The 24,768-nt window shown below is 32.9% G+C and overlaps 4 protein-coding genes across 11 annotated transcripts in view; 3 read left to right on the top strand and 1 right to left on the bottom strand.

The window, feature by feature from the left end:
- Window positions 1–1,310: 1,310 nt before the first annotated feature.
- LOC107872632 (expansin-A4) lies at window positions 1,311–5,586 on the top strand. The gene is made up of 3 exons (XM_016719265.1): window positions 1,311–1,467; window positions 2,282–2,597; window positions 5,283–5,586. Exons 1-3 carry the CDS (start codon window positions 1,311–1,313, stop codon window positions 5,584–5,586), a joined length of 777 nt encoding a protein of 258 aa, XP_016574751.1.
- An 8,731-nt stretch (window positions 5,587–14,317) lies between these two features.
- On the top strand, window positions 14,318–15,036 carry LOC124898753. Of its 2 annotated transcripts, none has more exons than XR_007055522.1 (2): window positions 14,318–14,610; window positions 14,687–15,036. XR_007055522.1 is itself a non-coding variant. In XM_047412680.1 (2 exons), the coding sequence occupies exons 1-2, from the start codon at window positions 14,456–14,458 to the stop codon at window positions 14,864–14,866; spliced, it is 330 nt and encodes a 109-aa protein (XP_047268636.1). In that variant the 5' UTR covers window positions 14,318–14,455; the 3' UTR covers window positions 14,867–15,036. The 2 variants fall into 2 exon arrangements, 1 of the variants encoding a protein (XP_047268636.1); XM_047412680.1 differs by having other exon boundaries at window positions 14,318–14,605.
- Window positions 15,037–17,501: 2,465 nt separating this feature from the next.
- On the bottom strand, window positions 17,502–18,380 carry LOC124898617. Its single transcript, XM_047412249.1, has one exon. It carries the CDS (start codon window positions 18,378–18,380, stop codon window positions 17,502–17,504), a length of 879 nt encoding a protein of 292 aa, XP_047268205.1.
- Window positions 18,381–20,527: 2,147 nt separating this feature from the next.
- LOC107871143 (macro domain-containing protein VPA0103) overlaps window positions 20,528–24,768 on the top strand; it is a 17,353-nt gene continuing 13,112 nt past the window's right edge. For 4 of the 7 annotated variants that reach the window (XM_047412675.1, XM_047412677.1, XM_047412678.1 and 1 more), the window contains exon 1: window positions 20,582–21,022. In XM_047412675.1, coding sequence (XP_047268631.1) covers window positions 20,663–21,022 — 360 coding nt within the window. In that variant the 5' untranslated portion in view covers window positions 20,582–20,662. Of the gene's footprint in view, window positions 21,023–24,768 lie in introns of all 7 variants that reach the window. The other 3 variants (XM_016717951.2, XM_047412674.1, XM_047412676.1) reach the window with 3 other exon arrangements.

The following is a 24,768-nucleotide window of genomic DNA, read 5'->3' as shown; positions in this document are numbered from 1 at the left end:
GTTAGACTATTATTTATCAAAAGATATTTTGCTCTTCAACAATGTATCATATAAGCTAATTGAAGTTTTATATCTTAACGTAAATTATATAATGTATCAGATATTTTCAAAAATAAGTCAAGTATAATGCAAATTTAATTACAATGATGTATCTCAACCAAAATAATTTAATGTACCAAAAACTTAAATTAACAATACAATAGTAGATATAATGTTGTTTATTTGCATATAAAGTAATGTATCATAAGATATTTAGCTTTTAATACAATGTATCAAATAATTTTTATACATATAAAGTATTAAGCAAAAAATATAATAATGTATTAGTAACCACAAATAAATGTAATGTGTCATGAATTGTAGTGTATCGTGAACTCAATGTTATTAAATTAGATATATATTTGTTATCATAATATAATATATGATAAGTTTTTACATAATAGGAAAACTTATGATATTTGTTATCATAAGTTATTAAATGACGTCTATTAGGTAATTTAAACAACAATTTCTTTAATTAAGCACATTAATTGCTCAACTGTAGGCTTAATTACCGCTTCTTTTCGTTTTTAATCATAATTAAAGATTTATTAATGTATCATAACGTTAACTAATGTATCATGTCTGAAATTTTATGTAATTATTATAAAAATAAGGAGAGAGAATAATTAAGTAGTAAAGTGTTGGGATTTATGTTGTTTAACCTAATTCTAATGGTGTCCTCGTTTTCTAGAAATTTTTACTATATTTATATGAGTTTATGTTCGAAGCATTAACAAAATAAAAGATATTTACACATTAATATAATAATTTGAAAGGTAACTGCAGACGATTTTATTTAATGGTATTAGTTAATAACCTAAATTAAATAATAAGTGACTTAGTAACCCGCTAACTTACCCTAACAATATATAAAATTCATTACTCATTTTGTCTTAAAATATTAGTCATATTTTGCTTCTCTAGATTCAAACTATATGAAATTTGATCAATATTTTAAAATATATTTTTACCATATATATAATTAAAATGAGTAAATTTATAATGTATAATACTTTTTATATATCAATTAATCTAATTCTATTTAAATTGAAAAACTAATTAATCAAATTAAGTATTGAGAAATAAAAAGTAACAAGTATCTGCAACGGAGAAAATATATTATTAGTGTATATTACTTAAATCCTACCATTAACAAGTAGCTTAGCTTCTCCATACCCCCACAACTATATATATCAAGCTAGCTGCCAGTTAATTAGTATTCTCTAATCACATAGTAATTATACTTGAAAAATTGTTCATCAATAATAATGGCTGTTTATTATCCTCTCTCAGCATTTTCTATTCTTTCTCTAATTTTTCTCATCTTCTTAAGCTTGTGCATCAATGGGAGTTTTGGTAATAATGGAGGGTGGCAAAGTGCTCATGCAACTCTATATGGAGGGGGTGATGCATCTGGTACAATGGGTATGTCTAAATTACTTTGCTTTAAATATTAGTCTTTCTTTATATGTTGGATTATATATTTTTAGTCCCTCAACCAAATGATGAGTTCCCCTAATTACTATTCTTCAATAAAGATAAAGATTGTGGTGGTACGGTAAGTACATACTTCATTCGTAATCAGTGGTCTCAAGTCTGAATCCTCAAAACAAGATCACCTTTAATAGTATTTTACCTTTAAAATAAATTTTTATTAGTGTCTCAACCAAGCGATGAGAGTACCCTTAGTTATAAGTGTATATCCTCGAAATAGAATTACCTTTAATAGGAGTATTTGTATATCTTTCTTTACTAAGTTGCACAGTAGAGTTGATAAATATACTTCTATTCTTAATTAATATTTAGAGGTATAAAATCAGTTCAAGGTCTAAAAATAGAGTCGTCACCTCTAATAGGAAACACTTTACTTTTAAAATGAGATTTCCTAATTCTAACCTGACCTAAAGCGAGTTGATGATTTACTAGAAACAATCTCTCTGTCCCTCAATTATAGGGGTAATGTCTATATGCATTCCACATGCATAGTCTTTGCAAATAGCACTAATTAAAACCATATTAAAGTGCAGTCTGGTGTACTAAAACTCCCCCTATGCATAGGGTTCGGAGAAGTGCTCCATCGCAAGGGTGTATTGTATACAGTCTTACCTTGCATTTCTGTTAGAGGTTGTTTTCAAGATTTGAACCCGTGACCTCCTGATCACACGACAACAACTTTACCAGTTACTCCAAGACTCCCTTTCAACTAATTAAAACCATATTTTACTTCAAAAAATTGCAGGGGGTGCATGTGGTTATGGTAATTTGTACACACAAGGATATGGAACATACACAGCAGCAATAAGTACAGCATTATTCAACAATGGTTTGACATGTGGTGCTTGTTACCAGCTCAAATGCAACAATAATGATGGCACATTGTGTCTTCCAGGAACAATTACTGTCACTGCAACAAATTTTTGTCCTCAAAATCCATCACTTCCTAGCAACAATGGTGGTTGGTGCAATGCTCCTCTGCAACATTTCGATTTGGCACAGCCTGCCTTTCTGAAAATTGCACAGTATAAAGCTGGGATAATCCCAGTATCTTTTCGAAGGTAAACTTTAATTTTCTTAATCATGTTATGTTTCATTGTATATGACGGTATTTGTCTGTGCATAAAAAAGAAAAGATAATTTAGTACAATAAAACTTTTGCTATGCGTGGGAACTGAGGAAAGATCCAACCGCAAGAATCGATTGTACGCAATATTCATTGTGCATAATTTAAATTAAATATACGGACAATAATATCAATTTTATGTATTTTAATTTATTATGAAAATAACTTGTCTTATAGGGTAGATATTAATCTTCTAAATAGTCGGTGTACAAAATTTAGACTCTTCAAAGTGAAGGACGACATTTATTCTCAGTTTCAGTGCGTGTGTCTTAATAATTTGATAGAACATGAAGTTTAAGAAAGTAAGAGATTTTTAATTTTTATGCGGTGGTCTTACACTAAAAATATGTATATTACATATTAAGATGCATTTTTAATTTCATAATCTTATATATGTCACATGAGATGTTAGATTGAAAGAATTACTAAATATAATATAGTAAAGGGAAAAGGGTCAAATATACCCCTCAACTTTGCGAAAAGGTTTAAATATACCTTCCGTTATAAGTTTGGTCCAAATATGCTCTCGCTGTTAAAGTTTAGGAGCAAATATACTCCTAAACTTTGCGAAAAGGTCCAAATATACCCCTCGTTACAAGTTTGGCTCAAATATGCCCTCGCTGTTAAAGTTGAGGAGCAAATATACCCCTTAACTTTATGAAAAGGTCCGAATATACCCTCCGTTGCAATCCATAATCCGACCAACCCATAACCCGACCCACCAATTTAGACCAATCCACAACCCATATCTCTAGTAGTCATCTAAACGAGGATCATTCTTTCCATCTATTTAGCCTTAGGAGGAGAATCTAACTGTGTAACTTGAGGCATCAAATCTGTAAATTAAAGTGATTCTACTCTGCCTCTCGAGAAATTTGTTGTAAAAATTATCGATGTTACTTCCAAAGATTGAAACAAGGCCTATTTAGGATATGAAATCGTTTTTTTTTGGGGTCTCTCTCTTAGGAGCTGACAGCTGGAGAAGCCCTGATTCTTCCACATTTTACAACTATTTTGAAATATTTCCGTATATTAGAGTCCCTCATGATAAAATCAAACAACATGAAAACAAACCAAAGTTTGAAAAATGAAATATCAACACAATATTTAAGTAGAACACATTGGTAATAAGAAAAATGCAACATTAACATAATATTTGAAGAATCATTGAACTGATGAAATATTTTAATAACATTATAAGATTGAAATTTTGATAAACAAAATGTGGGTAGGGTTATGAGTTGGTCCAAATTAGTGGGTCGGGTTATGGATTGTAACGGAGGGAATATTTGAATTTTTTTACAAAGTTGAGAGGTATATTTGCTCCTAAACTTTAACAACAAGGGCATATTTGGGCCAAACTTGTAACAGGGGGTATATTAGGTCCTTTTCGCAAAGTTTAGGGGTATATTTACTCCTAAACTTTAACAGTAGAGACATATTTGGACTAAACTTGTAACGAAGGGTATATTTGGACCTTTTCACAAAGTTGAGGGGTATATTTGACCCTTTTCCCTATAGTAAATGATACTCTTTTTTAGACAAAATAAAAATGGAAACTGTAGAACAAAATGAGAACTGAGGGAGTAAGTGAGTAACATACAACTACCATCCAAGGATGTAGTGCAGTGGATGAAGCTGCTCCTTCCTTAATTAGAGGTCTCGGGTTCGAGCCTTGGGTATGAAAAAATCCTTGGTAAGAAGCGCTTCCCCCGAATGAGACCCTACATGGTGCGAATTCGAATTAGTCGAATTTCAATATGAGTACCGAACATCGAATAGAAAAAAATAAAATAAAAAAATACAACTAAGCTACATACTATATATGCAAGCTACCAAAATTGCCCGCGCAATCAACAAACTAAATACGAAGTGCCACAAGTCCTTCCAAATTTCTCTCCCAACAAAAATGTAAACTTTTATGTGGAGGAATTACAAAAAGAAAAAATGTAACATTCTTATTGAGATAAAGATTATAAAGAAAAAAGCGTCATCTTACGACGAAGTGACAATTACTCCAACATCTTTAATTACTTCCTCCGTTTAAAAGAGAATGACCTATTTTAACTTGACATAAAATTTAAAAAATAAAGAAAACTTTTAAATCTTGTGGCCTTAAATTAAAGTTGTGTCAAGTGTACCAAAATGTCCTTTAATCTTGTGGTCCTAACATGCCATGTGGAAAATTGAAATTAAAGTATTGCCAAAAAAGAAAAAAGGTCATTCTCTTTTAAACGGATTAAAAAGGAAAATAGATCATTCTTTTTTAGACTGAGGAAATAATAATTTTGAAAACGAGTCTTGGGAATTTAATTTTTGGTAGGAAATGTTTTATTCCAGAAAATGACATTATGGCTAGACTTTAATTTTATTATTTATCCGTATCCATATTAATGATATTCATTGGGCATATGAAAGAAGATTGAAATTGCAACTGTTCTCATTTAATGTATACTATTAATTGTATAAGTAAAATAAAAAAAAAATAATTAATTCCATTTTAATTTAATAGATGATCAATTAGTATAAGACATTTAATTTTAGTAAGATACACCAACTAAAATACAACAAGAAGTACTTGCTATTTGCTGATGTGGGAATTTTGTTTTATTTTTGGCAGGGTACCCTGCATAAAGAAGGGAGGAATAAGGTTTACAATAAATGGCCACTCTTACTATAACTTGGTTTTGGTGACTAATGTTGGTGGTGCTGGAGATGTTCATTCAGTTTCTATTAAAGGGTCTAAAAATGGATGGCAATTAATGTCAAGAAATTGGGGTCAAAACTGGCAAAGCAATTCATATCTCAATGGCCAAAGTCTTTCGTTTCAAGTGACCACAAGTGATGGAAGAACTGTCACAAGCAACAATGTTGCACCTGCTAATTGGCAATTTGGACAAACTTTTGAAGGGGCTCAATTTTAATCTGCGGTAGAAATAACGTTTACAGATTACTTTTTTGTTTTATTTTTAATAAGTAATCAGTGTTATAGAGTTTCAAATTTTATGGATGAAACTCTATTATAATGGCTTAAACCTAAAGTTTCACCTGTAGAATCTAAAACTTACACGACAATTGCTATGTTTCAACTATAAATGTTGAAAAGTAGTTATTTGTGAATTTTACGTTGTTTCACCTACCTACTTTATAGGGAAAAGTCGAGGAAACCGTGAAGAAAAGGAAAGCAAAAGAGAGAAGCGGTCATGTTTTAACTAATGATAGTGTAAAAAATTATATTGCTCCTATTTATTAGAAATAATCAACTATAGCGAGTGTGGTTTAAGAACCTAAAAAAATAAAACAATTAACCTATTGTAACCATAATAGATCATAAGTAACCTTTATCATGTAAAATTATTTTGTATTGTCGATGTATATGATTTAAATCAATTTGTACTACGTGGCGTGAAAGGAAGTATAATTTAGAGAGTATGAATTGAATTTTGAGTTGAAATTGTGTAGTCATAAATCAATGACCCAAAATAACAATTGAATTAGAGGACGAAGATTATCTAGATCAAATATTATATATATTCTTGGTGTTAAATGACTTGCTAACAAGAATAATTGTAATACTAATAATTAAGAATAGTGAGTTGTAAAGCAATAAGCAAATTAAAGAGATTAAGTGGGCCTGATTTATTGAGTTATCTCCAACAGAATTATCAAAACCTATAAATAACATAAATATCAATCTTTTAAGAAGTTATTATACTTTCTTCTATTTTTTTAATTATTTTACTCTCTCTTCCTCTTAATATACATAACATAGTTGACATATACATAGCATTTTGTGTATATGTTAATTTGTTACTGCCGTTAAAAAAGGTAATAATTGATTCCCTTCCTGTAAGAACGCAATTAACTCAACCAATTTATTAAGTGGATTACTTTATCCTTTAAATTAAGTAACAATTATTGAAATTCAAATTTTGAATTATACAAATACATTAAAAACAAATCAGAAGAAAAGTACAAAACAAAAACAAATCAATCACCTATTTGTCGATCGTTTTAAAGAAAAAAAATCGAATTCAAGAAAATGAATATTGCTATTCTTTTGAGGTACTCTGGTCAATGGAGAACTGAGACAGAATATGTAAAATATAAATATGTAGTAATACATGGCTTCAATTGCAAAGCTAATCATTCAGACAAAAAAAGGTAATACGCTATTTTGTTGCATTAAAAAAGTTATTTTGTAAACTGTAGAGTTTTTTTTTTTTTTATGATTAGATTTGTGTTACATATATTGTTTTCATGTTTTTGTAGCTATGTTTTTATTAACTGTAAAGTTGTTTTCATGTTTTTATAGCTATTAGTTGTTGTGAGATTAATTCTTAAAAAGACTCAGTTACAATATTTACATGAAGACAGTGTTACGTAGCGCTAGGCATGGTATGGTATATACCGAATTACCATACCGAACCAAAATTTTTGATACCGTGATTTTGGTATTATAGTATTTGGTATGATATATGGTATACATTTTAAATTTTTTTGGTATATGGTATGGTATTCGGTATTTACAAATAACATACCGAAATACTTTATACCATACCGAAGTATATATAGTTACATAAATAACTTTTATATATTTATACACACACACACACACAAATATAATACTTAGTATTAGTATAAAAATGTTTAGACATTGAAACTTTCGCTACTGTAACTTGATTGAAATATTTTTTTTTGTATAATTGACTAATAAAAAGAATTGTTTGTACTTCTTTTTCAATATTTCTACATGTGTAATGTGTATTAATGATGCAATTAAGACGTGCTTTTGAAAAGTCGAAGTAATAATACTCTAGTATACGGGTATATATTGTTGAAGTTGTACAAACTATGGTTACCGATTACCATACCACAAAATACCAAAACCAAACGTCAAAATACCGAACCATACCGAATTAATATGGTATGGTAATGATATAATGTTTTTAAAAATCGAATACCAAAATTACCGTACCGAAGTTTCATGAAACTGAATAAGCTTAAGGCGAACTATTACCTTGAGCTTGATCTGAATCAGCGGAGAAGAGATAAAGATACTTGGTATGCATATCTGCTTCTTCTTCCCAAGTAGCTCCCTCGACGGACTGATTTCACCAAAGAACCTTAACTAGAGGGACCTCTTTGTTCCTCAATCGACGAGTCTGATAGTCTAAGATTTCGATTGAAATCTCTTCATAAGAGAGACTGTTCTGAACATCAACGCTCTGAATAGGGACTAACCTACTAGGTCACCTACGCACTTATTGAGCAAGGATACATGGAAGACCAGATAAACTGAGGCTAAATCTGAAGGCAATTCGAGCTCATAAGCTACCTTGCCTAGATGACTGAGAATCCTGAACGGACCGACATAGCGGGAACTGGGTTTTTCTTTCTTGCCAAACTCTTCACTCCCTTTATGGGAGATATCTTGAGATAGATATAGTCATCGATCTCAAACTCAAGATCCTTTCTATAGATATAGTCATCGATCTCAAACTCAAGATCCTTTCTACAAACATCAGCATAAGACTTTTGTCAGCTCTGAGCAGCCCGGAGTCTCTCTCTGATGAAAAGCTAAACTAAGATGAACTTGGGTACCAAGACCCTTCTGAAAGGCTTTCGAAAACTGAGAGGTAAATTGAGTACCCCTATCTGAGATGATAGATAAAGGAACTCCTTACAATCTAACCAACTCTCTGATATAAAGCTTAGCATAATCTTCAGGTGTGTAAGACGTGTGAACTGGTAGAAAATGCACTGACTTAGTCAATCTGTCTATAATAACCCAAATCAAATTATGCTGACGACGTGAATGGGGTAAACCAGTTATAAAGTCCATATTCACCTCTTTCCACTTCCAAGTGGGGATACCAAACTCTTGCAACATACTACCAGGTCTTTGGTGCTCTACCTTAACCTGTTGACAAGTAGAGCACTTTGTTACAAAATCTGCTATCTCTCTTCATACCACTCCACCAATAGATTTCCCGCAAGTCGTGGTATATCTTGGTGGCTCCTGGATGAATGGAATAACGTGCACCATGCGCTTCCTTTATAATCCACTATCTCAAATCATCAACGCATGGCACACATAATCTACTTTATTATCTCAACACACCATCTCCCCCTTGGGAGAAAACCTCTACCATTTGTTCTTTAATTGACTCTTTTAGTTTGACCAAGCTAGCATCCTTATATTGTTTCTCTTTCACTTCTGAAACCAAAGAATATTCAGAACTACTCTAAACCCAAACATTCCCTTCAGCTGAATCAACCAATCTCACATCCAATCTAGCTAACCGATGAACTTCTAGATCTAACTCTTTCTTATCATTCTCCACATGAGCAACACTGCCCATAGACAATCTACTAAGGGCGTCTGCCACTACATTGGCCTTGTCCGGATGATATAACACACTCATATCATAATCTTTCAATAATTCTAACCACCTTCTCTGCCGAAGATTTAACTCCCTCTGGGTAAATACATACTGCAAGCTTTTGTGATCCGTAAACACATCAACATGCACCGCATACAAATAATGTCTCCAGATTTTCAAAGCAAATACAACAATAACTAACTCAAGATCATGGGCCGGGTAATTCTTTTTGTGAGGCTTTAACTGTATAGAGGTATAGGATATAACCTTATCTCTCTGCATCAAAACATAACCCAAACCAACTCTAGAGACATCACAATAAACAACAAAACCATCTGTACTATCAGGTAACGCTAACACTGGGGCTGAAGTGAGTCCAGTCTTCAACTCTTGAAAACTCTTTTCTCAGGAATCTGACCACTGAAACTTAACTTTCTTTTGGGTCAATCTAGACATAGGATTCATAATTGACGAGAAACCCTCAACAAAATGCCTGTAATAGTCAACTAAACCCAAGAAACTCCTAATGTCTGGCGGAGAAATAGGTCTATGCCAATTTCTTATGGCTTCTGTCTTTTGGGGATCAATTCTAATACCCTCACTGGAAACAATATGACCAAGAAAAGCTACTGACCTTAGTCAAAATTCACACTTGTTGAATTTAGCGAACAACTGGTGATCTTTAAGAGTTTGCAATACAATTCTAAGGTGGTTTGCATGATCATCCTCGTTACAAAATAGACAAGAATATCATCGATAAAGACTATGACAAACATGTCCACCGTTTGAACACTCTGTTTATTAAGTCCATGAAGGCTGCTGGGGCATTTGTTAGCCTGAAAGACATGACTAGAAACTCAAAATGACCATAACAGATTCTGAAAGCTATCTTTGGAATATCACATTCCCTTACTTTAAGTTGATGATAGCCGGATCTAAGGTCTATCTTGGAGAAATAACTTGCACCTTGGAGTTGATCAAATAAGTCATCAATTCTAGGGAGAGTATATTTGTTTTTTACTGTAACTTTATTCAGCTGACGATAGTCAATTCACATTCGCAAAGAGCCGTCTTTCTTTTGCACGAATAGGATGGGAGCACCCTATGGAGAAACACTAGGCCTTATAAGACCTTTGTCTAGAAGATCTTTGAGTTGCTATTTTAACTCATTGATCTAGGGGGATCCATATGATAAGGAGGTATTAAGATGGGCTGAGTATCTGGAAGAAGGTCAATTCCGAATTCTATTTCCCTATCGGGAGGTACCCCTGGAAAAATCTTCGGGAAAGACATCAGGAAACTCATTGACTACACTTACTGACTGAACTATTGGAGTCTCAGACTTAATGTATTTGACTCAAACTAGATGATAGACACACCCTTTGGAAATCAACTTTTTGGCTTTAAGATAAGATATGAAATGACTCTTCGGAGACATTGAATTACCTTTTCACTCAAAGACTAGCTCATCTGGAAACTGAAACTTCACCACTCGGGTGCGACAATCAATGGATACATAACAGGAATAGAGCCAATCCATGCCAAGAATAAGATCAAAGTTAACCATATCTAATTCTATTAAGTCGGCTAACATGATTCTATGAAAGATAATGATAGGAAACTTTCTATAGATCTGTTTAGCAATAACTGAATCACCTACTGGGGTAGAAACTAAGAAAGGATTAGGGATTTTTCTGGACTTATTTTAAAATTCACTGCAACTAATGGGGTCACATAAGAGAAATTTGACCCAGGGTCTAACAACACATAAAAATTAAGATGAAAGACACGAAGCATACCATTAACAATATCTAGTAAATCCTCCTGCTCTTGATGGGATGGTAAAGCATAGAATCGATTTTGGCACTGACAACCACTGGTACTGGATGATGCACCCTAAGGAGGGACTGGGCAACCTAGAGGAGCTGGTGCACTAGTAGCCTGAGTATGGGGAAGAACATCTCTATTTTACTGCTTAGCATGCGGACACTCTCTAATACCATGACTCAACTTACCACAACCATAATAACCTTTCTATCCAGCTAAACACTCACCAAGGTGATTCTTACCACACTTAGCACATGGAGGATAATAGGGTCTTCAACTTATACTATTCTGAGATCTAGACATAGAGGACTTACCCCACTTCTCTTTTCTAGCTCTGGGAGCAAGAGCGCTAGCTGAAGATGGTGCTGGCATAGATGAATGATTCTGAAACTGCGAACGATTTTCCCCTCTAGACCTAGTCTGACCATACTCAAATTGTCTTGTTCTAGCCCTCTTATTACTTGTATCTCTTCCCTTCAACTTCTCTGCCTTAATCTAATGAGCATGAATCATCAATCTAGCAAGATCCATGTCTCTAATAAGCATGGCAGTTCTACACTTATTGACTACCAGGATAGATACTCCAGTGACAAACTTACTCATACTGCCCTAGGATCAGCCGTAGTATCAGGGGCATACTTAGACAACTGATTGAACTTAAGGTAGTACTTCTTCATTATCATCGAGCCCTGCCTCAGGTTCATAAACTCCTCTATCTTAGCCTCTCTCATTTCATATGGAAAGAACCTATCTAGAAAAGTATCTCGAAATACCTGCCAACTCATAGGAGTTGCATTGTCACCTCTACTATTCTTCCATATGACTACCCAATCATACGCTACATCCTTCAATTTATAGGAAGATAACTTTACACTCTCTTCCTCAGAAACATGCATAATCTGGGTGATCTTCATCACCTCATCTAAATAAAGTCGTGGGTCCTCACCTGCTTTCAACCTAAGAACTCTGACGGATTCATTCTCATGAAGTCTCTGATTCTGGCTACTGCTAAATCACCATTCTACTGAAGTGGGACTGCAGCCTGATGATTGCCCTAAACATTAGCAGTCACAGCTTGGTCTAACGCCTAAAAAGCAGCCCTAAACTCAACATAGGATACATTCTCATTCAAAGGATCAACAGACTGGGGTGGATGGTTACCATTTCTGCGGGCGTTAGCTCGACGAGGAGGCATATTCAACTGTCACATAAGAGCACGTGTTAAAAGCAGATAGAGATACTGTAAGCACGATAGATCATAGAAGAAAGAGATAATTTCCTAAAAACGACCCGTAGCCTCTTGCTCATAAATATGGTGCGCTTTACACTCATATCAAGACTCTACGTAACGTGGCTTTTCTGACTCCCTAGGACTATTAAAATTTGATTGTTGTCACATTTAGACAATACATAAAAAAAAATTCAAGAAAGATTCAACATTAAACAAAGAAAGAGATGAAACAACTAAGTGTGTTCCAGAAATTAACTAAATTTTTTCTTTGAAATTATAAATAAAAATTTAAGAAAGTAATTTTCAAAAAGCTCAAAGCATAATTTAATACTACAACTAACTTGAGTTAGACCGTCTAAGAATGATGTCTATTGCATAAAAGTAATCTTCAAATTTCATCATGAAAATAACCAACAGATCCTCTGCCTATTTTCTTTCAAGGTAAACAATATACTGTTTATTAAGTGACAGGTCATAATAATCAAATGACACAGTAAATTTAAACTCTACTTTAGCATACTAAATCTGTCAGATGCATAACCTCTGCTTATTGCATTTCTTTTCATTAGTAGAGAAGTCAGAATTTCATTAGAGGGTTCAAAAGTAAACATACAAACTAATCAAAGGGGATTCAACATCTACTATATATACATAAAAAATAATTTTAACATATATAACTGTCCAAAGGGTAGCTTCGCCCTACTTTTCATCCATATTTTCTCTTCTTTACAACAATTTTCTTACCTTTGTTTTGGGTTTACTTTTTAAAATTTCTCAATGTTGGTTCAAATACTTCGCAAAATTTCTTGTATTATTTTTTGGTCCACGGGCTTGCTTCGTGCAGTTACCTACTCTCTATAATTTATGGGCTATTGCACTTGAACAAATACGAATTCCATCGTAATAAAATAAACAAATAAAGCACTTTTATGAAGTATGCTTACACATGAGATAGTTGATAGACTGTTTACTACAAGCAAATATTTTAGCTTTGAACTAAGCACTTCAGAGAATAACATCATGGTATTTTTACCATGCTAAAGCATAAGAACAAATGACTAGTAGAATATTGAGTATCATACACTGATTATTCAACTCAATTGAGGAAATACAACTTTTCTACTTAGAATGATTTAAATGAATATCTTTTTTTATTTATTAAAATTTTAATTTTAAATAAACATTCCTTGTCAATAAATTTTAATGAAAAAATTAATTAAATAGGTTAAATGACACAAACTATCATACTTAAGTGAGTTTCTGAGAGAGCAACCCACAATAACTTCGAGAGCTCAGAATAGATCACGCTGATCCATTTGTAGGAGAAAAAAATCGTTGAACCCAATATTTCAGATAGTCGTATCACATCAATTATGAAAGTACACAATTTTGAAAACCTAAAGAAACAAAAAATCATTATTAAAATAAAACTTAATAGCACCCCAAAATCACAGTTTCAACTCCACAAACAATATATGCTCCACTAATCATGAGATATTTATCAAAAAGTTTTCATTATTTGAGGTCAATAGGCACAATAAAAGATATATATCAACATAGTTAGCATTCATAGGATGAAAAGATGAGCAAAAAGAGATAATAATACTCAGACAAATATATGAATTTCTGAAATCTCTAACAGTTATACCAGAAAGAAAAAGTACAATTTCAACACAAGCAAGAGAAAAAGTAGACAAATATATTATAGTCACTCCCATCTCTCATTTTAATCTATTTTTAAGTTAATATTTCTTGACTCAATTATCGAATACAGGAAAAATGACTTAAAAAATTGGAAAAATACTCAATTTCCACCTTGAACTATAGATGAAAAGGTTGAGACACACCCCAGCTTAAAGGGGGTTCTATTACCCCCTGGACTAATTAAAAGTATAATTTTGACACCCTTGAGCGCCGACATGGCACCTCCATGGCACAATACATGACCGAACACGCTAAAGACACATGAAGTGTTTTTTATGTCTCCTAATTCAATAAAAGATCGCCACGTGTCCAAAATAAAATTTAAAAAATAAATTCTTTTTTTGAACCCTATTTTGTTCATTCTCCATTGAAGACAATATCCAAACTTAGCGACTCTCTCTCTCTCTAAATTTTTCTTCAAAATTTCATTCTTCTTCAAATTTCTCTTTGATTTGGAAAGACAAAAGTAATTTTTGTGTAAATTTCTTATGTTTAATCCATGTAATGTTGTTATTAAGGTTTTGATTTGAGGTCTATTAATGAAAATACATTTTCTCCATTTATGATTAATCCCAAATTTGAAGTTTTTCATCTCCATTAAGGAAGTTTCCATCTTTTTTTTTTTCTAAAATTTTATGGTTAGACATGACGAAATACGAGTTGAATAATTTGTGTATGGATGAGATTGATCTAATGATTAATGCTGAAGTACGATGTAAACATGACATTTATTGCAAATGTAGACGTCTTGATCAGATTGTAATTCCGGTAGAAGATTTTGGGCGTGTCCTCATTGTAAGGTTTGTGTTCATTATTGGTTAATTGATTAATGTTGATGTTGGTGTAAAGATCTATTTTTATGTTCTTAATTTTCAGGATACGAATTGCAAGTATTTTAGATGGAGAGATTTAGAACGAGCAGACGAAAGATCAAAATTTATTCTTCTAAGATTGGTGAACAAGATTAATGAATTAGAAAATAATTATGAGCGAGTTAAGATGCAACTGAATAAGCTTGAAAGCTTGAATATTAGCATAATAATCCCAACAATATGAATGTGAAGGATGAGGTTGAAAATTTGCAGACTAAATTTCAAAGTCTCAACATCTAGACAAGTTGTTCAAATGTGAAGGATGAAGTAGATGAGAATGTGATAGGTAATTTGAAAGGGAATGGCAAGTGCGATTTGAAAGACAAGAGAATGAAAATGAAAAAAGAAGAAGAAAAAAGGATGTAACTTTACTGGAAAATTCCTTTGTCGTATGATTATATGTGTAAGTGTTGTTGTTGTTAGTTTTGTTATGCAAGTTGGCAACACGAAAAAAAGTTTAATTAAGTTTTCATAGTATATAGTAGAGATTCATTTTGTGTAGAAATGGAATTGCAATATGCTATGCTAAACTACCAAAGTATGTAATTAAGTTTTCATAGTATGTAGTAGAGAGTCATTTTGTGTAGAAATGGAATTGCAATATGCTATGTTAAGCTACCAAAGTATGTAATAGATCATTATTTTGTGGCAATGTGACTTTAATTTGATCTTATTTTGGTATTGTTACACTCTTCTCTTTCTGATAAAGAGAGTTGATAATTATTGTGTAAATAATAAAAAAGAAGCAACAAAATAGAACTTGTAATTTTGAAGAAGATAACAAAATTAACATTGCATTCAATCAACTAAATATACCATTTACACAAGACATTTACGAGTCTCAAATATAGGAGCTTAACAGATTCAAAATATTATCTTTGTGGGACCAAAATAGTAGATTCATTGTTTCATACAAGAAATTTAGTAGCTAAGTGACACCAAATTAGCAAACAATAGACGATTATAGTTTCCAGGGTCCTCGAGGCTGTGAAAATGATGAGGTATGCATGGTTGTATTATTTGAAGGCCTTGATTGATCTCTAATTTATTAGAGCCTTCTTGTTGTGATTGTTTGCTTGCCTTTTCACTTCAATCCACTTAAAGGTTTGAACCCAATGTCTCCAGTTACAACTGTTGATTTCATTACTTGCTTAGGTCCAGTGAACACTATTCTCCTACTTAGCAGCCCAGGCTACAAAAAAGTTGGTTAAAGTTCAAGTAATTATAAGAAAAAAATACAAGAACTATGAATGTTTCATTTACATTAATGATTGTGGAGCCATTTTCAGCTTGAAACACACCCATTCCAGTCATTCTTAGTCTTTTATATTGACTTGTGTTTCCAAAACCTTTTTTCTTTCCTCAAGCAGCAGCAACAACAGTCTCTCTTGGAGCAACATTTGAAACATCACGTGTTGTACTACCTTGAGAACATGTAAAATAATTTTCAAGTAGATAATCACTTCCTCTACCCCTTCCTCTGCCACTTTTAGTTCTTGATAACACTCCAACATTCTTTGGAGGGATTTTTGGTGCTGTAGAAGGGTTAACATGTGTTGTTCTTTCTCTATAGTTCGGTGGTGTTGCAAAATCAGTAGCAACATATGAAACTGGTGCTTTTTTAGGTCTTACTTTCCCTCTCTTTGCAGCAGGTTCATCATCAGTATTTGTTTATTTCTAATAAACAAAAGACAAAGATATGTATTAGATGGTTTAAAACATAGTAGAGTAAATAGTAATAGATAAATTACCTTTAGTCTACCCCTTCCTTTTGTTGTGCTTAATGGTTCTGTAGCACTTGTTGCCTTTGGAGTAGCCTCATCAACACTAGTTCTCTGCAAAGGACAACCTGTTTTATTATGACCCTTAACATGGAATTGACTACATGTCATAGTAACTCCAGTTTTAGGCATTTTCCCATACTTCTTGCTTTCACGAGCTTTCTTTGTTCTATTCTTTTTGGCCTGCCTGGTAGTTTCTGTATCACTGGTGGAGCAACAAAAGGGTTTGTAGATATAGGCCATAGTGGCGTGTTACTCATTGGTTGCATAAAATGTGAGTAAGTGGACATGTATCTCTTTTTAGAGTAGCACAACTTATGCAACATGGTAGCTAATGAATGTTGACATGGTATCCCTTTTAACATCCAAGATCTACAACTGCACTCTCTTTTTGACAAACATACAGAGTGTTATTTATATCCATCCATAACTTGATAACTTGTCACTCCATTGAATTCTATGGTACAACTCATTAACTTATCAATATTATTATCTAACACTTTAATTGACATTGGAGAAAACTACTGACCCAAGTTCTTGAAAATTCACTTAACAAGGCTAGCCTAGTCATGCCCTTAACTCTTAGCTCTTCAAGCATACTAATAATACTCTTATGTCTTACTGCTAAAATCCATGAATTAAAACTCTCATAGAGGTTGTTATCTATAGAATTTTATCTATAGAATCACACTTGACTTGACAATTAAAATAAACCTTGCACCAATACACTTTATCATAGTAAAGTAAATCAGTAACAATCTTCTTATCAAGCCTAGACAATTCATCTTGATTTTCCCTAAATTCAGTTTCAAAAGTGATTCTAGCACACTTTCAAAATGTCATCTTTCTTTGAAAACCCCTCTAATACTTTGACTAATTTGCTAGAATATGCCTAGCACACTTTCTTTCTTCATAACCTGGTAGTAACTCCTTAACAGCTAAATCAAGTCCCTAAAACATAAATGTTATTAGTAAAAGAAAAAGCATACATAAATAGATTTTTTTCTAGAATGAAATATAAATTTAAATAAAAAAGAGTTAATAGAAGAATGTTTTTTGCATGTCTGACATAATAGTGAAATCACTTCCATCTCCTACTCCCAAGTCATCTTGCAAGAGAGAAATAAACCATCTCCATATATTTTTATTCTCTTTTGCCACTACAGCCCAAGCAAGTGGAAACGTGTAGTTATTTCCATCCTTACCTACAGCAACCAGTAACTGACCCCTGCATACTTCCTTTAGGAAACAACCATCCACACCTATAAATTTTCTACATGACCTAGATGCCATCTTGACTGCTTCAAAGCAGATGTAGAATGTCTCAAACAGTGGCCTACCAAGCTTATTAGATTCACCAGGTTTAACCACACAAGTACTCCCCGAATTGGACCTTAACAATTCATCCTTATAGTCAAGAATTCTGCCATACTCTAGAATATGATCATCCATAATCTCATTCAAAATTCTAGCTCTTTCTCTCCTAGTTGTGGTCTTACTTACATGCAGCTTAAACTTCTTTCTAATTGATTGTTGCAACTTGAAAACTCTGATATTAGGTTGCTCAATTACATCTTCTTTTATAGCCTTGGTCAAAAATCTTATGTTGCATAAGTAATTTATGGTGACTCTATCACAATTATGTACTGGAATATAAGTCCTAATAACAAAGTTATTGGACTTAGGATCAAGACTTGCATACAGTAAACACTTGCAGTTTTTCATGCTGCATCTCACCCTAACTCTATTTGGCTCATTTATATACTTTTCAATTTGAACCCTTTTCTGAATTGCATATTTAGTCACTGCCACTCGAAACTCTTTCACACTTGTAAAAGTTATACCCAGCTGCCACACAACCGTATCACAATCAGGATCATACTTTACACTATCAGTCGCAATTTTTTTTTTCTTCATCTAGACAGGTTCAACCTCATGTTATCTCTTTCTTTAAGATAACTAGAATATGTATCAGTTTCATAGCTGCTAGGATCAGAACTACCATAATATGGTTTATCACCCACTAACCTTCCTTCTAAATTATTTCTTACTAGGGCAGTCTCAGCAAATCCCAGATCTAGTCCAGCTTGACCATAAGGGACTTCATGATTTTCTATAGGAATTCTCTCCCTTCTTTTCTTCCTCAAGAAAGACCTTTGCTCAGCCCTAAGCTATTTTATCTCCTCATGGACATCACTTTCATAGTCATCCTCTCCAAGCAAATTTATTGCTTTCTTATTTTCAGATTCTGTATTATCATCACTAGATTTATCAGATCCTTTTATAGAATATCACTATCTTTAAAATTTGATGAATCAATGTGATGATCAACTAAATATGAAGGATCAACAGTATTTGGAGCAACTGGATTTGATGTGGAAGTAATGTTTGAGGCAGTATTTAAAGTTATACCAACCACATTCTTTAAATAAGGCTCACCTACTTCCTTACCTCTTATTTTTATACCAATACTATTTTCAGTGGTCCCCACATCATAAAAAGCATCACGAGATTCCTCCTCAACCATGTGCACATATACATTCAAAATACCCCAATTTTGCAAAGACTTGCATATTGTTAATAGAATAACATCATTATCTATGTCTCCTAAAATACAACTATTGGGTGGCCTTATACTAAATTTGCATTAGGGCTATACCCTAGTTCTCTAATATAATCCTTCATCTCAAAATAAGAAACATTATCTACATCAACATTAAAATATTCACTCATTAAATCGCCCACATATCTTGTATCTTCACAATCATATAACGAGGTCCCACCATGATACAATCTTAAAGTTATATATGTGAACCTACTCATACCTATATGCAAAGAATAGTATTATTAAAATCAAAATAGTTCAAAATTAATATTATTAGAACCAAAACAGTACAAAGAAGTAAATTATTAATGTTCATTTTCATTCATTCACCAAAAGACATTGACAAGTTTAAAGTGACAGCTTTTTTATTGTCTAAAATTTTTATTGTCTAAAATTTAGAGAAGTTTTCAAGTCTTGTTCTGTGTGTTTGTCTATTAAAGTGAAAAAAGACATACCATCCAACAACTCCGTCTTATTGTCTCCATATTCTTATTCTTTTATGGACAATTTAAAAATAAACAATACAAGCACAAAAGGTCCATCTTTTATCACTGTAAAGGTACCCCCTATCTTAGTCAACTTTATGAATATATGTAGATCATGCGTGAACAAGTAACATCAGTAGTGCATAAATCAACATTGTAACAAAAATCAGCCATAAATCAACATATGTAGGTCATGCATGAACCAAAATCAGACCATAAATCAACATATGTAGGCCATGAATGAACCAAAATCAAACCAACAATCAACATTAGTAACAAAAAAGTAACAAAAAATCGACCCCAAATCCACATAGTAGCAAAATCAGATCATAAATAAATAAATCTACAAAAATTCGATCATAAATCAACATTGTAAGACAAACCCTAACTAGATATGCTTCATAACAAAATCAAAACACAAATATTACCACAATCAGAACACATATTAACAAAAGAGCATCACACGTTACATTTTTCTTGAAAAAATCAAAAGTCAAACCTTAATCCTAACAAAATATACCACAATCTAACTAAAATCCTAACACAAAACAAATTATAAGTCATAAATAACTAACCTTTACTCTTAGATATTGTAGATTAAGGACGAAAAACCCTATTTTGATGAAATTGAAGCTGGTCCAAGTTATGAGATTTTTGGTCCAACTTGTGAGGACCAAACACAAATTGTGATTTACGATGAACTTGGGTGCAAATGAACAACATGAATCGACTAACAATTTGGCGAAACGAACACTTTGAATCAACTCTGAAAATGTTGAATGATTTGAGAAAGTTAATAATTGAAGTGTATAATTCGTACAATGATATGGGAAAGTGAAGAGTCCAACTTAGTGAACTGTGGGCTCCATATGTAAAAAATACGCGTGTATTATACGATATTTTATTTGGCTGAAAATATGTATCAGATAGGCATTCAAACATGTTAAAATTACACTTTTAATTAATTTAAGGATAATAAGATCCTTTAAGTTGGGGGTGTAAGGTCGAAGTTGAGTATTTTTCCTTTTTTCTATGAAAAGTTTGGTACTACAAATTTTCTATGTTCCCACAGGTATACTCCAAAGTCCAAATTGTCATCCGGTGAACAAATGAGTCCTACAACTACTTATCACAAATTCTATTCAAGGCTCTTGCGAATACGATTTCTTCCTACTCTAAATACCCCTCGAAACTTCCAAAGTTCACACCTTCACTCTTCTAGAAACTTCTACCCTGCTAATTCTATTCACACTCTCATCAGACCCATTTCCCTCATCTCCATCAATCTTCCCTCCTCTACCGCCGTCGTTCGCGGCAGTATCTCGACTATCGCCGGCGTTTCAACCATGGCCAGCGGCGGTGGAAACGGCGGAGATTCAGTTACGTTTCGGTTAACTCCGACGAGCTCGTTGAAGATTCAGAAAGGTGATATTACTCAGTGGTCCGTAGATGGATCCTCTGACGCTATTGTAAGTATTAAGTATCTCTGCCCGCCTTTGTATAATATGCATTTGAATTTAGCTGAATTAGTTCTAGTTTGAATTTTTTCAATGTGTATTAATGTCTGTTGTTGCTGCACTTGTTTTGTTGCACAATTGCAAAACAGTTAATTTCTAGGCAGAGGCGTCCGCAGAATATTCAGTAAGCGATATCATAGAAGAACGGATTAAAAAATTAAGTATTACATGTATCAGTAAGCGATATACTAGAAGAAAGGATAAAAAATTCAGTATTACATGTAAAAAAAAAAAGGGCCAGCCTAGTGCATTAAAGTGCTTGCTATGCGCACGGTTCAGAGAAGGACCCCGCCGCCACAAGGGTATATTGTACTCAGTCTTGAACCCAGTCTTGAACCCATGACCTCCTGGTCACACTAAGGCTCCTCTTCTAAGTATTATTACATGCATAAATAAGTTATATTATTAGTCCATTGGTTTAACTTAATTTTAATCTAGAAGAGGTCTTGGGTTCAATACTATGAGCTCGTGTGGGATTGCGGTTAGAAAATTGCTTATTTGAAAAACACTTTTATAAAATAGCTTTGCAAAAAGTGCTTTTAAAAAAAGAATTTGTGTTTGGTAAATTCATTTGAAAATTGTTTTTGATAAACAAATTGTGTTTGGATAATCTTTTTCAAGGAGTGAAAGGATATGTGTCAATAGACTTTTCCTACTAAAATCATTTTATAGAGAAAATTTATTTTAATATTTATTATAATATTTTAAATTATTTATTTAAAATTAAATATTTGAGAATTTTTTTTACAAATGCTGCCAAAATACTATTTGATCTTGTGACATGATTCATTTTTATCATTAATAATAAAAAATAAAGAGTTAGATACTCTTCAATCATCATCATCAATTATATTTTCGATTTTATTTTTTTAAAAAATGAGTGAAAAATAAAATAATAATATATAAATAATAGAATGAAATAAAGAATTATTATGTAAATATCAAACATAAAATTCTAAAATCAAATTTTAATCAAACTTATAAGATATGCTAATTAATTATTAAGGGGGATATATATATAGGATCAAGAGACCATTGGGTTCCATAAAGAAAAATGTTCAAGTATTCAACTCAATACTATATGGAAGAGTCAGATCTTGCAATTAAACTAGTGAAATCTTGTCTCAATCCTATTAGTATTAGCTAGACCCATTTTATCTAAAAAGTTCTTCGGCCGGATAGTCCAAAGGTTATAAATAACTATCTGCAAGTCCCTAAGTCTTTATCGGCAATCCAACCATTAATGCTTAGGTAAACAACCTACAGTGTAGATCTGAAAGATCACAGTACCATCTTCAAAATAAACCTTTTATAAAATAGATTTTGCTAAGTCTAAAAGATTGATTCAAGTTTTACTATTTAAATTATAGATTTGACAATACCATATAATAGCAAGTTAAAAACAAGAATAATAAACTTTACTTCCCCTCATGGCTCTGATACCAAATACACGGAAACGAACCCCTGTCTTTAGCAAGTTGCCTTAATATCTTATCTTGTCGACAAATTTTTAGGGCAACTTGTTAGGCTAGACTTGTGAGCTGACCATAAGTGGTTTTCTCATAAGGGATGATATCGTTGGAGTATTGGTTTTGAAGATCTTTGACTAAGTCTCTAACAGAGTTAGGCAGTCCATCTTGGAATTTTTCTTTCCAATATGGGAGGTTTCCATTAGGTCTTTCATAGATCCTCATGAGAAAAGAATATTTGTACCATCTGAAATCAGAGATCGTTTTGCACTTAAGATTGTTAAGTACTTCAGAGGATCTTTCTCTAAAAATACCCGGACTACCTATGAAGGTCTTGATAATAGTGTAAATCAATGTATTTGTAGAATCAGGAATGGTTTCCCCATCTTTAAGAATTGGTTCACCTAAGGAATCAACTCAAAGACTTTGGAAGATGTTTTGTTTATCTTCCTCACTATCTTGGTATCAGAGTCATGGGGAAAGTGAAGTTTATTATTCTTGTTTTTATTCTTTGGATACACGAAGGTAAAGTTTGGAAGTTTAAAAGTACATGAATATCTAAGGATAAGATAAGGGGAAAGATACGCGAAGGAAAATGTAATTTTAATTCGTGTACTTATTATTTCGTGTACAAAGTTTAAACCATGGCTCTTAAATATGGAGGGTAAGATAAGGGGAAAGAATGGAGGGAAAGGAAGCAAGTTAATAAATACTTAAATGTAAATAATGCAAAGTACAATAAATAAATTACGCGGCAGGACCGACCTTATGTTAATGATGCAACTAATTAAATAAAGTAAAGAAAGAACACAATTAGGAAAATTGAATTTTGATATTAATATCAAAAAAAAATTTGAAGATTACAAAGAGAGAGAGAACACACTCTAACCAAGATTTCTAGTGAGAGAGAGCTTTTTCCAAAGAAAATAATGTGTTTTTCTCAAGAGGAGAAGTGGGTTATTTATAGCCAAAACATGCTACAGTAACACCTTTAATTATTGCTACAGTGTTGCTACAGTGAGCTACAGGAACATCCACTATAATTTTCAGCAATTGGTTGTTGATGTCATGCATGACATCAATGTTTTGATGACTCCTTGATGATGTCAAATTGATTGAATCTCTTCTTCATCATCCGTGTCTGATTTTGCCATTGAATGTTGATTGCTGGGAACTTTAGCTTTGATTTGTTGGAGATTTTTTTTCATTTGTTGAATAAAATCTCCTCGGCTACCTGACTTAGCTAACTGTGCGACTGCAATTGATTTCTGTTGTAGAAATGAGATTTGGGCGGCATCTGTTGAAGCTAGATATCCAGGAATACGCCAGAACCATTTTTCTATGTCCGGTACATAAGCCTCCGTTGAATCCCAATTCTTGGACTCTTTACAATGACCTCGGAGAGCTAACCATGGAAGCCCCTCCGATTTGTGGAAAGCAAATTTTCATGAAAATATCCATTGAATATGGAACTTGTGGGGAAATTGTAAAAGTAGAGGAATTTGGTGATCATCATGAAATCTTTGTGTAAAATATTCATATCCTTCTCGGACTGAGGGACGAAGGATCTCAAACTTGTGACCATAAATCGGCCACCATTGGTGCAAGAACTACTAAGGAAATTTCGAAGTTGATTATTATATGGTGGAAGCTCTGATACCAAGATGGTGAGTTGTACTTGTGGAACCTTGTGATAGTGGAAGCTCAACGGTGATATCCGCACCATTTATGGTTTTCCATACTTTTGAAACATTAGTTATTTAGAAAAAGGAAAATCTAATTAATGATATTCAACGTATGCTTCAAACTATTCAAAGAAATTAATTTGTTTTTGGACAGAATTTAAAAATCCATAATAAATTTCTTGGATATTTCTTCTTTATCTTTCGTGAAATTATTGAAAAACCAGGTTCATTTTAAAACATTTTCAAATGAATAAAATTTTGTTCCAAGAGTTTTCTTATCAATGTGAAAATCTTGACTTAAAACCCTTAGCTCTCCTAGACTAGGTTGGTAGGTTGGTGAGTGGAGTGGATCATCATGGATCTCAGTAGGTGTTTCCACAGAATATTTGGCCAGTGGAATCCTAGACTCGAAGTTAACAGTCTCGATTCTAGAAGGAAATGAAGAAATTGAATTCCTAGCTGTCTGCATCTCGGGAAGAAGTGACGGGGAGCTAGAAATCCTTTGGCTAAGAGATCAGTTCCAGTAGAGAACTGTAGTGTCTCA

The sequence above is a fragment of the Capsicum annuum genome, chromosome 5 (genome assembly GCF_002878395.1).
Source record: "Capsicum annuum cultivar UCD-10X-F1 chromosome 5, UCD10Xv1.1, whole genome shotgun sequence".
Classification (NCBI taxonomy): Eukaryota; Viridiplantae; Streptophyta; class Magnoliopsida; order Solanales; family Solanaceae; genus Capsicum; species Capsicum annuum.
The sequence above is the reverse complement of the archived record's forward strand: the minus strand, read 5'-3'. Positions and strand labels throughout refer to the sequence as shown.